General features: G+C 50.4%; 1 protein-coding gene across 10 annotated transcripts in view; it reads left to right on the top strand.

The window, feature by feature from the left end:
- The window catches only part of GRAMD2B (GRAM domain containing 2B), a 128,583-nt gene extending 116,591 nt beyond the window's left edge, over nucleotides 1-11,992 (top strand). For 5 of the 10 annotated variants that reach the window (XM_070076060.1, XM_070076061.1, XM_070076062.1 and 2 more), the window contains 6 exons: nucleotides 2,538-2,649; nucleotides 3,130-3,252; nucleotides 3,787-3,874; nucleotides 4,656-4,760; nucleotides 6,847-6,940; nucleotides 10,693-11,992. In XM_070076060.1, the coding sequence (XP_069932161.1) occupies nucleotides 2,538-2,649; nucleotides 3,130-3,252; nucleotides 3,787-3,874; nucleotides 4,656-4,760; nucleotides 6,847-6,940; nucleotides 10,693-11,247 (1,077 nt within the window). In that variant the 3' untranslated portion in view covers nucleotides 11,248-11,992. The remainder of the gene's footprint in view (nucleotides 1-2,537; nucleotides 2,650-3,129; nucleotides 3,253-3,786; nucleotides 3,875-4,655; nucleotides 4,761-6,846; nucleotides 6,941-10,692) is intronic. The other 5 variants (XM_051844163.2, XM_002710167.5, XM_070076066.1 and 2 more) reach the window with 1 other exon arrangement.
- Nucleotides 11,993-13,070: the final 1,078 nt, after the last annotated feature.

Here is a 13,070-nt window from a genome sequence, read left to right on the forward strand (position 1 = left end):
TCCACTGGTTCACTCCCCAAAGGGCCCCAGTGACTGGAGCTGGGCCGTGCCTAAGTCGGTAGCTCACCCCAGATCTCCCACATGGGTGCAGGGACCTAAGTACCCAGGCCATCCTCCTCTGCTTTCCCAGGCACGGTAGCAGAGAGCCCGTGTGGGATGCTGGCCCCTCAGGCAGCAGCTTTACCTACTACAGCACTGCACCAGCCCCATAACAAAAATCCTAACGTTCATCAAGTGATGAATAGATTTTTAAAATGTGCTCTATCTATACAGGGGAATATTAAGCCATTATACATATTAATGAGGCTATAACATCCGTGGACCTTGCAAGTCTACTGATATGAAATGTCCCACTGGACAAATCCATAGAGACTGAAAAGAAAGCTGGGAATGAAATGAAGGAAGAGTTGGAGTGACTTTCGCGTCACCCACAGAGTGTGTCCTTTGGGGCTGATTGACATGTTCTAGAATAATATAGTGTTGATGGTTACACAACATTACAAATATTCTAGGACTGGTGCTGCAGTGTAGGCATCCCATATGGGCACCGGTTCAAGTCCCAGCTGCTCCACTTCCAATCCAGCTCCCTGTTAATGTACCTGGGAAAGCAGCAGAGGATGGCCCAAGTACTTGGGCCTCTGTACCCTGTGGGGGATGCAGAAGAAGCTCCTGGCTTCTGGCTTCAGTCTGGCCCAGCCCTGGCCATTGCAGCCATTTGAAGAGTGAACAACAGATGGAAGATTTCTTTTTCTCTGCTTCTTTTGCAACTGCCTTTCAAATGAAAAAATTACCAAAAAGAAAAATTCTGTAAACCAGTTAACTACCATATACCTTAACACGGCAAATTTTATGTTACATGAATTTCGTCTCAATTTTTAAAAAATCTGCCTTAAAAAGTTGTGGGAAGTAACACAAAATAGAATGAAACACGCTTTCAAACCCGGGCTCCCCACCCTGTGAAGTCTCCAAACTCTCCACCCAGTCAGTGCAGCCTCCCCAGGTAGCTGTGGAGGTTCCAGCTGATACGTTATCATCACTCAGTAGATCACTACCAAATTAGAGAGGTTCGGATTTTCAGTTTCCTAATCTCTATTGGAAAAAAAAAAAAAAATACTTTGCATGAAGTTAACTGTTGAGATGTGTAAAATTAGCTAGCTAGAACTAGGTGAAAGTTTAGTCATTTGCTTATGAGGGGACTCTGTCTGGCAGCTAACTGAATTGTTACAGCTCAGCCTGGCTGCACTTTCCCCGGGACGTTTTACCGTCACTGTCTCTTCAGTTCTCAGTACCTGGGAGACCAGGGGAATACAGAGGCAGACACTGCTTTCCCTCGCTCCTCTGCTGTTTTCCTGTAACTGCAGTGGACTATCCCTGACCCTGTGGGAATTAGAAAAAAAAGTCAAAACGTCCTTTCTAGAATCAAATTGGCCATCCAATCATTTTCTCTTTTCTGTGTTTAATACCTTTTTTAAAAAAATAAAAAAGTTGTTTATTTGAAAGAGTTACACAGAGAAGAGAGGTGGGGGAGGGGATGGTTTGCCATCCCCTGGTTCACTCCCCAGATGGCCGTAACGGCTGGAGCTGCGCCAATCCAAAGGCAGGAGCCAGGAGCTTCTTCCAGGTCTCCCATGAAGGTACAGGGACCCAGGGATTTGGGCCATCTTCTACTGCTCTTCCAGGCCACAACAGAGATCTGGATCAGAAGTAGAACAGCCAGGACTCGAACTGGTGCCCGTATGGGATGCTGGCACTGCAGGCAGCGGCTTTACACCACACTGTGCCATGACACCAGCCCCTCAGTATCTTTTTTAAAAAACTGTAATAGGGTAGATGTCTAGCACAGTGGCTCAGATACCACTTGGAATGTCCGTATCCCTTATCAGAGTGTCTGGGTTCAAGTCCCTGCTCCACCCCCACTTCCAGCTCCCTGCTGATGCAGACCCTGGGTGGCGGAAGGCAGTGGCTCAAGCAGTTGGGTTCCTGCCTCCCACCTGGGAGATCAGCACCCAGTGGCCTGTTTCTGCTTCAGCCAGGTCCAGCCCTGATTGTTGGAGGCATCTCAAGAATGAACCAGGGATGGGACATCTCAGTCTCCCTCCCTCTCTTTTTGTCTGCCTTCAAATAAAAGCTTTGAAAAACCAGCAACTTAACTAGTACCATTTAACACTTCAACCAAACGCGGATTTAGGTGTCTTGGTTTTCTCTTACATCCCTGCCTACAGCAGTTTCCAGCGCTAATGAGACGCCCTCAGCTTCACACCGGGGGCTTCAGTCATCAGCATTCCGGGTTTTTCTTGAGACGTTATTGTTTCTAACAAGCTGGCCGCCGTCACCAAACGAGTTCTGACTGCCCTGAGGAATTTCACTTTCGGTAGCCAGTTACACGGCAGCGTGTTGGGAAAAGCCCTGTTGGCTGGCGTAGCCCTTCCTCCTTTTCCGTGTTTTGCAGATCAGCCCCAAGTTAAAGGGTTGGAGGTGACAACACCGTGTCTGTAACAGGGACAAACTGGCCTCTTCATTTCCTTGTGTTCTTTCAGGATTTCAATGATGAATTCCCAGATCTGGATGGAGTGGTTCGGCAAAGGCGGCAAGACATGGAAGGGTACAGCAGTTCCGGCTCCCAGACCCCCGAATCGGAGCACTCCCGAGGTCTGGAAAATCTCTGCTTCTCCAACCCGGTTTGAGTCCCTCCCCTTCACCTCCCCACCTCCCCACCGGAACCTGGAGAGAGAGTAACCCGGAGAGACAGAGAGTAGCTTCAGACTTCCGGAGCTATGCCTTGCCCGTGTGGATAAATTCCTGTTACTTTGTGCACACTGCACAGATGTCTGAGACACGACAGCAGGTTGTTATCTTCCTAGCTCGTACTTCCCTAACATTACCGTTCAAGCCGAGCCGTCCTGGTGAGCCGGGGGCTGGGGGCGGAAGTGAGGATACAGACCGTCCTCCTCCCGCTCTGTGCCTCTCTGGGGGATTCCAGGCTCCGGCCAGCCCGAGTCAGCTTGCTGGAAGATCCACAGATGTGTTTGACCGTCGTGCACATGGAGGGATTGCTTGGTTTGTGGGGGATGCTGCGTTTTTAGTGCCGTGGAGAGAAAAGTGACCCCGCTGCGTTTCTTGGCCTGGTAGATTTCCATGTGACAGAATCCCAGACAGTTCTGAACGTCTCCAAAGGAGAAGCAAAACCATCCCGGGCAGATGCCCACGTCAAGAGAGTGCCAGAAGGAAAGGCCAAGAGCGTCCCTGCCCACAGTAAGCAAGGGGACTTTCTAAGGGGGTTTCTGTTGTGACTAGTTCACTCCATGACTGCCTTTCCTATTTCCACCCCCCCCCCCCCGCCCTAAGTCTTGGCTTGCAAACTCACTTAGGCCCTGAGCAAGCAGTCCCCCCTCCCGTGCTTCCCATCGCTGCTGTTCACGGAGGTCACTTAGTCATTCTGAGTACTTCAAGGTTATGATTCAGAAAGTGCTGGTAAACCTCGAATTATGAGCAACAGTTGAGAATCACTTGATTCCAGTAACATAGGCAGTTATGCTGGTGTACAAGCGAGGCTGGTGTTGCCTTGTTCTCCATTAACGAGCTTGGTGCTTAACACGAAGATGACCCTCAGTAAATACATAGGGAATCAGTCATGTTGGAGTGACTCTAGAGTGTCAGCTACTGTGACAAACGGGAGATTTATCTGAAAATTATCTCCCCTCTCCCTGGTCCCCACCAGGACATTGCTGGCTGAAGGAAATGCGTTCTGTTTTTTGTAAGCATTGCATTTTACTTCCCACCCAACAGGTCAAGTAGAAACAAGTGGAATCTTGCACCAAGTCAGATCTCAGAAATGCCCGACTCTCCACCATATTCTTATATTCTACGCAATTATGTAAGTAAATCCGTTTCCCGGGAATGACTTTTTTATCTACAGGCATAATCTCTTCCCATCGCCAAGACCTGTGGTATAGATCACTGTCTGTAATGTGAACCGTGTATTTTATTTGCAAATTTCTTTGTCCTGCTGACTTGTTGCCATATACTTAGGTAAAGTTTTCTAATGACTGTACCAAACCTGGCAGGGGACTGAGCTCCTACTGGATACTATTAATTGGGAAATTGATCTGTGAATTATGAAGTACGCTTGCCCTTGTCACTTATTTTTCCAGCTGTCCCATGTCCTCTGGACAGAGGCCAAAAGAATTTTAAAATGTCATCCCGTTTACTGAAAATATAGGCGCTAAGTGTTTCCACATCCAGTCTGCAATCAGTTGCTCGACTCAGAATAGCCTGGCCCAGTTTGACACTGTTCTTCATCAAGGAGGATGTGCTCAGACCTCCAGCTAAAATAAGGATTCCAGAGAACAAGGCTGGACGCTGTGCAGGGTGCCCCAGCCGTGGGGACAGTCCCAGGAGGGAGGTGAAGCGCTGGCCTTGAACAACCCTATCAGAATGGCCATCGTTTACTAATCGAGGCTGGTGCTGTACAGTTTAAGGCTGTGCAGTTTTCTGAAAGGCATCAGACAATTTTAAAAATGTCTTTGGCAAGTATCTGTAGCCAACTTATTGTGGAAGATGCCTGGCTGGGAATGCAGTGTTGGCCTTGAGCTTTCTGTTTCATGCTCGGCTTCTGGCTATTAACCTGTTGAAGATTTCCCTGTCACCCTTTGCAGTGTCTGCGCGTTAATCATCTCGACCTTCTACATGAGATACAGAATTAACACTCTGGAGGAGCGCCTGGGGTCACTCACCTCCTTTGTGGACAGCCCTAATACTGAGTAAGACACTGGCCTCTCTGTTCTCATCTGCTTGCTATTCAGACTCACAGAGTCGCTGGCCTGAGCTTACATGCTTCTTAGCAAACTGTAACTGAGGAAGAATTTTGTATGAAACATTTTGTTAAGCGTATCTGTAGAGTCAAGAGATAGGAGGCTGCTGGAAACAGATGACCTATCCACATGAGTTGCTACAGTATCGCCAGTGGCCTGCCAGGAAGCAAGCTTAGTTTTACATTATCCTCTGGCCATGACCTTGGCCCTTTTTTTCCAACTATACAGCTTTGTCTTAGTAAAATGGCAGTGAGCCAAGCACTTCAAGCAGCACATTTGATCGTGTAGAACTCTTTGTATTGATTTGTTACAACATTCTTGAGCACTGTAAAAATCCATGGTGGGACTAGCAATTAGGTGGACGTGTCTGAGATTTAAAAAAATGAGGAAGAGATGTACGTATGTATGTATGGGGAAGGCAGACTGACAGCTCTTCCATCTCCTGGCTCGCTCCCCAAATGCCGCATCAGCCGGGCTGGGCCAGGCCGGACGCCATTCAGGTCTCCCTCACGGGTGTCCTGCTGCCTTCCCAGGCACAGAGCAGGGAGCTGGGGCAGAAGCAGAGCAGCCAGGACTCAGACAGCACTCCCCTACGGGACACCGGCTCCTCATCTTTTTTTGGGCGGGGGGGCATGCGTGGCCTAAATATGTTCAGACCTAAAGCTTTCCTTTTAACTTTTTCACATGAATATTTTGACACATTGCCTAAAAAGTAGTAAATTCCTGCATGTTAGAAAGCACACTTTGGCTGGCACTGCAGCTCACTAGGCTAATCCTCCGCCTAGCAGCGCCGGCACCCCGGGTTCTAGTCCCGGTCGGGGCGCCGGATTCTGTCCCGGTTGCCCCTCTTCCAGGCCAGCTCTCTGCTGTGGCCAGGGAGCGCAGTGGAGGATGGCCCAAGTCCTTGGGCCCTGCACCCGCATGGGAGACGAGGAGGAAACACCTGGCACCTGGCTTCGGATCAGCACAGCGCCAGCCGTAGCGGCCATTTAGGGGGTGAACCAATGGAAGGAAGACCTTTCTCTCTCTTTCTCACTGTCTAACTCTGTCAAAAAAAAAAAAAAAAAAAAAAAAAGAAAAGAAAAGAAAAAGAAAAAAGAAAGCACACTTTTAGCCTGTGTTAAACGTAGAAGTGGGGGTGAGCATTTGGCATGGCACCTAACATGCTCCCATCCCCTACTCGAGTACTGGGTTCAAGTCCCAGCTCCGCTCCCCATTCCAGCTTCGGGCACATGTGCACTCTCGCAGGCAGGAGGTGGTGGTTAAAGTAGTTGAGTCTCCACCAGCCACCTGAGACCTGGCTTCTGCCTCGCCCAGTCCTGTTAGATCCACATGGAGAAGAAACTGGCAGATGGAACTGGGTTCTCTCTACGTCTCTGCTCCTCCAATAAGTATTTTTTAAATAATTACCGTTTTCATATAACTCATGTGTGTCCCTAAGTCATGTGTGCATGACTTCCTGTGCTCATGCCTGACATAACGTGAGTGCGTTGTCCCTATGTGCTGTGTTGCACGTGTGGACAAACTATTCACATATGACCAAGGCAGTTACGTATGTGTGCCAAGCTGCTAAGAAGGAACTGCAACCCTCTCCCTTCCTCAGCTTCCTAACAGTTCTCCTGTAAATGGCTCCTCTCACAAAAAAAAATAAAATAAAATAAAATAAAATAAAATAAAATACTTGGGTGATTGGGACCAGCAGGAATCCCTGCACTGGTGCTGGGTGCTGATGGAGAGATCGGCAGGGGGTCAGAAACCACGTGCTTGAGTAAGATCCCCGCGTTTCGCTGGGAAGCTGAGGCCCAGGGCAGCCTGTTCCGCACAAGTAGCTGCAGGGGCTTCCGGCCGAGCGTGCAGGGCCTGGGTCCTCTCCGCGTCCCGCCTGTGCTGTGGGTGACGGCAGGGCCTCGCCGATGTGAACCCAGGCATCACTCGCCCTGTTCTGCTAGAATCTCGTTTTCTGTTCAGATACGTGGGGAGGTGTTCGTCCTCCTTCCATCTTGGCCGCAGTCATTTTTTCGCGTTGTTCTTACAGGCAGACAGCACCCTCCGGCCTGGGCTCGCAAGTCCAGTTAAATGTGGAAGTCCTCTGCCAAGAGCTTTCAGCTAACATAGTGAAACTAGAGAAGGTGAGTGACGTCTCTCCCGGCCCTGGTGGCCAGCAGGGCCGTGTCCACCAGGTTCCACACCCAGACTGCACGCTCTGTGTGTAGAACAGATGGGGAAGAGTATTTGCTGTCTCCATTTCATCAGCCTTGGAACTCACGGTTGGGCTGGCCTTTTGATAATCTTCCTTGCTTATTTATTTGTACAGTAGGCCAGTCAGTGAGCACTTACACCAAGACTCAGTGTAGAGACACAGTAGGCAAGCAACTGGAAACACTGGCCAGGCCACACCCAACAGAATGCACCCCCAACTCAACCCAGACTGACTGTCGTGATCCATCTAGTACCATGCTCCATCGTAGGTGCAACCCTGGGAGGGAGGCAGCCTTGTTCTTCTAGGATAGTGGAAGAATCCACTTCAGATTGGCTTGTTCAAGGTGACACCAGGCACTCGGGCAGAGCTGGAGTGTGCACCAGGCCTGTCTCAGTGCCTGGCTGTGCGTGCCGACCTCTGCTTGAGAGCTTCTCCCAATTCAGCAAGGCCATGACGTACCCCGGCCTCGGCAGTGTCTCCCTGCAGCAGGGCAGTGCTGGAGCAGAGCTGTCCACAGCTTGTGCGCTGCTGCAAGTCAGCAGGAGCGGGGCGAGAGAGGCCCCGGAGTTCATCCGAGTCAGGGGGTCTTCCTGTCTTCTCCCCTCAGCACTGCCGTCCCCTCCCCGCTGATCGCTGCTATGTTTTCTAAGCTGGTCTTCTAGGGGAGATTCAGAGTCAAGAATCAAGTGTTGAGCCGGTGCCGTGGCTCAATAGGCTAATCCTCCACCTTGCGGCGCCGGCACACCGGGTTCTAGTCCCCTTCGGGGCGCCGGATTCTGTCCCTGTTGCCCCTCTTCCAGGCCAGCTCTCTGCTATGGCCAGGGAGTGCAGTGGAGGATGGCCCAGGTGCTTGGGCCCTGCACCCCATGGGAGACCAGGAAAAGCACCTGGATCCTGGCTCCTGCCATCGGATCAGCACGGTGCGCCGGCTGCAGCGGCGGCCATTGGAGGGTGAACCAACGGCAAAGGAAGACCTTTCTCTCTGTCTCTCTCTCACTGTCCACTCTGCCTGTCAAAAAAAAAAAAAAAAAAAAAAAAAAGAATCAAGTGTTGTGTTAGACCCCCTACTGCAAGGCCTGGTATTTGGTAGCTTTCTGTAGTGTCACAGTTGCACTGAACTTGGGAACAAGAATGAGGTGCAGATGAGAGTCCCCGATTCCCTCCTCTGGGTGGTATCTAGCATTTCAAGCTGTCAGAGCAAAGGTGTCTCACAACCACTGTTCTATACCAGGTGAGAGCAGATATTCCTACTAATCCCTGTGTCCCCCGGAAAACTGGGCAGTTTTTCTCTCTTGAATCCAGATCAGCCTGGAGGAGGGATGGTGCACCACCAGCACTTTTTCCCTTCTGAAACACTCAGTGCTCCTGAGGAGCCGGGTTCAAGTCCCAGGTCTGCTCCCGAGTCTGGCTGCCCCGCTAAGGCGCTCCCTGGGAAGCGGCAGTGATGGCTCCCGTAGTTGGGCCCTTGTCACCCACTTGGCAGAGCTCGATTTGAGTTTCCTGCTCGCAGACGTTTGGAGAGCGAAGGTGGCAGACAAGAGCTCCCTGGCACTTGTTGCCCTCTGCCTTGCAGGTGTCTCCAAGAAATTTTAAATGGTGCATTCCGAGGGTTTTTCTTTTCTGTAAAGAAACACTTACCCGTGTTTGGCTTCCATCCTGACCTGCACAGGGGAGCGGTGTTTTCACTTGGTGTTCACTGTGAACTCTATAAATCCTAGTCTGCATTAGCAGCAGGTGCACGCCTGTGTTGCTTCCCACTCTCCTGCCAGGCCCCGCCAGACTGGCGCACTCTGCAGTTAAGGGAGCAGATAACAGGAAGACGTGTGCACAGCAGGCCAGCAACCAGCCTGTAGTGGGCAGGGCAGGGGCCGGTTTCGAGGCCAGGGAGGGCCACCGTGGAACCAACGGAGACCTCCTGTAGCCCCAGAATCAGTGAAACTGGATTTGGGGTCAAAATGCACATGCTGACATGCTAAGAGGTTCTTAAGTTTCACGCCTCCCTCAGAGCAATCACAGAATCTATTTGGTTAGCCTTCCCCCAGAGGTCATCGGGCAAGAACACAGGGCCGCTGGGCGGGGTGGAGACGTCTGGCATGTGGCCTGGCTCTCTCTATCCAGTACCAGCAGTTCCCCTCCACTGGAGAGAAGTGGAAACGCCAGATCACCCCTGCCTGGGCCACGTGATCAGTGTCTGTTTCTGTTCACTGCCCTCTCTGATGGTGTAGATCGAGGTCCTGTGTTGGTTCTTTTTGTATTTTCCTGATGACTACTGCAGTTGCTCATCTCAGATATTCATGGCCATTTGGGCTTCCTTTGTGAGTTGCCTACCTCACTCCTTTTAGTTTGTTTGTTTTTTGTTTGTCTTTGCAGGTATGTTTCGTGCACTTTGCATTTTGGTTATCAGTCTTGTTTCTTTTCCTTTTCTATCCTTCCACATTCCTGTTTTTCCACTTATCCTTGGACCCCGAGGGATAGGTGAGGAAGCCATGGACGAGGAGGAGCATGGGGGGAGACAGTGATGCCTTTGATGGGTCACAAACTACACCGTGATTCTCCCAGCACTGGAAGTGGCATCAGTGGTGTGTGGTCTTCCAGAAGTTCATGGGAAAGAACCGCATGGATTTCAGAAACTGCCTTGCACCATAACAAAATCAGGTCATCTGTCTGTTCCATTTTTTCCCATGGACTTCCTCAATTCCCTCACGTAGTAGAGAGAGCCTGGTTTCAGAGTCAGTTCTTTGTTCTCGCTGCTCTGCCACATGCTGCCTGGTAACTGGTCATGTTAGTCCAGCTCCCGGGCCCTCGGTCTCACGCATGCAGGTGGCCTTTGCTGGTGCTGTGTGGCCGGGGTGAGCCTGTGTCAAGGCACTGGCGCATGCATATTCCAGCCCCTGCCCTGAACCCCAGGGGAACAGACTGTCCTCTAAGAGCCCAGTGTTTACATTCTGTTTCTCTGCTTCCATCACAGTACTGCTGCCTGAGGATTCTTTGTTCCAAGTTCATTTACTGAAAAATATTTACTAAGAATACTTGCAGTGCCCAACCCCAGACTGTCATCCAGTCTGTCCCTACCTCTGTGGAATCTCCATCTTGGACCCAGCATCATGGCCCACTGCCTGCAGGGCCGGCATCCCATATGGGCACTAGTTCAAGTCCCACCTGCTCCAGTTCCAGTCCAGCTCCCTGCTAATGGCCTGGGAAAGCAGCAGAAAATGGTTGAAGTGCTTGGGCCTGTGCACCTGTGTGGGAGACCCAGAAAAAGCTCCTGGCTCCCAGCTTTGACCCAGCCCAGGCCCGGCCACTGTGGCCAGCTGGGGAATAAAACAACAGGTGGAAAATGTCTTTCTGTATCTCTTCCTTACTCTCTGTAACTGATTTTCCAAGAAACAAAGCTTTACCGAGAAAGGACATCAGGAATTCACCATCTTCCAGGCATGGGGTGTAATGGCTAGCAGGAATACTCAAGTTTCCCATTGTCTCTCACATAAAACGCACTTGGGTTACACCTGGGGTTGCCAGTTGTTCTTCCATCATTGCTCTGGGCCTCTCCTGTCATTTGTCATCTTGGTGTGACCTTTTTTAGTTCCACCTCACTCCCATCTCTCACTCTCGTAGACTGTCACCGTTCCAGGTCCTGAAAAAGCACGTATTTGCCTCACTGACGTGTTAAGCGCTCTGTAGCTTTGTATTCCAGGTAGAGCAGTCTGGAGCAAAAGCCAAAGCCCTGTGGTCTCCCCTGTATGTGACAGTAAAGCGCTGCTCTTTCCTGACTTCAGATACAGAACAACTTGCAGAAGCTGCTTGAGAACGGTGACTGAGCAGGCAGGTTGCCTGGGCCCACGTCATACCTCACGTTTCCCCCTGCGCAAGGTGCTCCCCAGCGTCCGGCGGATGCTCCCTGCTGGTCAGAGGCGCGAGCAGATGAGAACCCAGACTCGTTTGCACCCGGAGGGCTCCAGCTCAGGAAAGGGGGAGGGGGAACATTTTGGTTCTTGTGCAATAAACGTCGAGCTTGACCCCGGGAGGAAGTCTCCGCTGCTGCTGCCCGGAGCACACAGATCCCCCTCGGGGGGTCTCCGGCAGCTCCTGGGGTCCGTTCCGGACGGGTTGCAGTTCAGCAGTGAGCAGGATGGCGTCAGCAAACACTCCACTCCCCGGCCACCCTCCGCCTCTCTCCCGTACCCTCTCCGCCACCAGCCTTCACACCGCACCAGCGAACTCACTGTGATCCTTTGAATTAGCCGTGAGTCTCCAAAAAGGCAGTCAACGGCGCCAAGTGGACAGAGTGGCTTCACGAAGTCGCATCTGCTTTTGTCTTTTCTTTCTGCTGTTTTCCTGTTGTTTAATTCACCTGTGTATCGTCATGTCTCACTTCAGTTTTGGCAAGAATGCCAGGCAAAGTAGACACAACTACCCTCTGTATGTTTTGTAACTGATACTTAATTACAGCGATTCTCACCGCACCTCGAGACAGCGGTCTATGAGGCACTGGACTAAAGTACTAAATGCAACTCACTACGAAACCAAAACTAATCTGTAAACCAAAAGAGGTAATAGTGATTTAATACAGAATGACAGACACTGAATTTTTTATATTATAAATGGACTGCGGTAAGCAGTTTGGAAACAAGATGTTGGTATTTAAAGCTGAAACTTACCCATTTCAGTTTAACAATAGTTACGTTTTCTTGCTTTGCTGGCGAAAATTAAGAAATAACTGGTGGTTTGCTAACTTTACGATACAGATTGGCTGGTTTTTGTTAATTATTTAGGGTACCATGAGATCTGTAAGTGCAAAAGATATCCTGTTCCTATCAGTAATGCATTTTTATAATCATTTCTATGAAATGTCTTTTGTTTAATCAGATAAGCTAATAAGTGAGTTGGTTCCATCATTTGTATTTGGTAGCCTACTGGAGCAACTGTGCCTGGTGCACCAATGGCTTTTAATAAATACTCATTGGTTAAAACCTCCTGCCAACACTGTGTTGTGTCGCTTTGTAAACTCTCGGAGGCCAGCATTGTGGCGAGCAGGTTAAGCTGCCACTTGTAATGACAACAGCGTCCCATTTGCGTGCCGGTTTGAGTCCCATCTGCTCTGCTTGCAACCCAGCTCCCTGCTCATGCACCTGGGAAATCAACAGAAGACGGCTCAGGCGCTCAGGCCCCTGTACCACCAGGCAGACGCAGGTGGCGTTCCTGGCTCCTGACTCGGGCGTGGCCCACCTGTGGCCATTATGACCATTTGGGAAGTGAACCAGTGGATGAAGATCACCCTCTATGTTACTGTGCCTTCAAAATAAATTTAAAAAATAAACTTCAAATATTAAATTCTCTCAACTAAGACTTAATCACGCATTTCAACTCTTCTACCACCTTCTCTAGCTCTCCTACCCCGTGTGCACTTCATACCTACTCCTTCCACGTATTCATTTCACCACTCAGAAGTGATTTAAGTTACACTGGGTTACAGTGATAGCCAAGAAAATTACCTTTGAAATCACAAAAACAATGCTTGACTGCTGGATGCAACTTCCTTGAGTTCTGTGACTGTCGAGATCATCAGCCATTTCCCCCACTTGACTGATGAGGCTGAAAGCAGAGTTCTGGAGGCCGGAGTCGCTCAGTGGGTTACACCACCACCTCTGATGCTGGCATCCCGTGAGGGCCAGTCCAAGTCCAAGCTGCTCCACTTTTCATGCAACTACCTGCTCATGTGCCCGTGGAAAGTAGCAGAAGACAACCCAAGTGTTTGGGCCCCTGCCACCCATGTGGGAGACTTGGATGGACTTAGAGGCTGCTGGTCCAGCGGTGGCCATCGTGGCCATCCCTCAGATTATCTGTTTGCCTCTTTCAGTAACTGCCTTTCCAGTAAACAGAGGAGGATGAGGAAGAGAAGAAATGATGATTACTTTTTTTTTTTTTTTTGACAGAGTGGACAGTGAGAGAGAGAAAGGTCCTCCCTTGCTCTTGGTTCACCCCTCAATGGCCCTGGCCCCTGCGGCCGGCGCACCGCGCTGATCCGATGGCAGGAGCCAGGTGCTTCTCCTGGTCTCCCA

Source organism: Oryctolagus cuniculus, chromosome 6 (assembly GCF_964237555.1).
Source record: "Oryctolagus cuniculus chromosome 6, mOryCun1.1, whole genome shotgun sequence".
NCBI lineage: Eukaryota > Metazoa > Chordata > Mammalia > Lagomorpha > Leporidae > Oryctolagus > Oryctolagus cuniculus.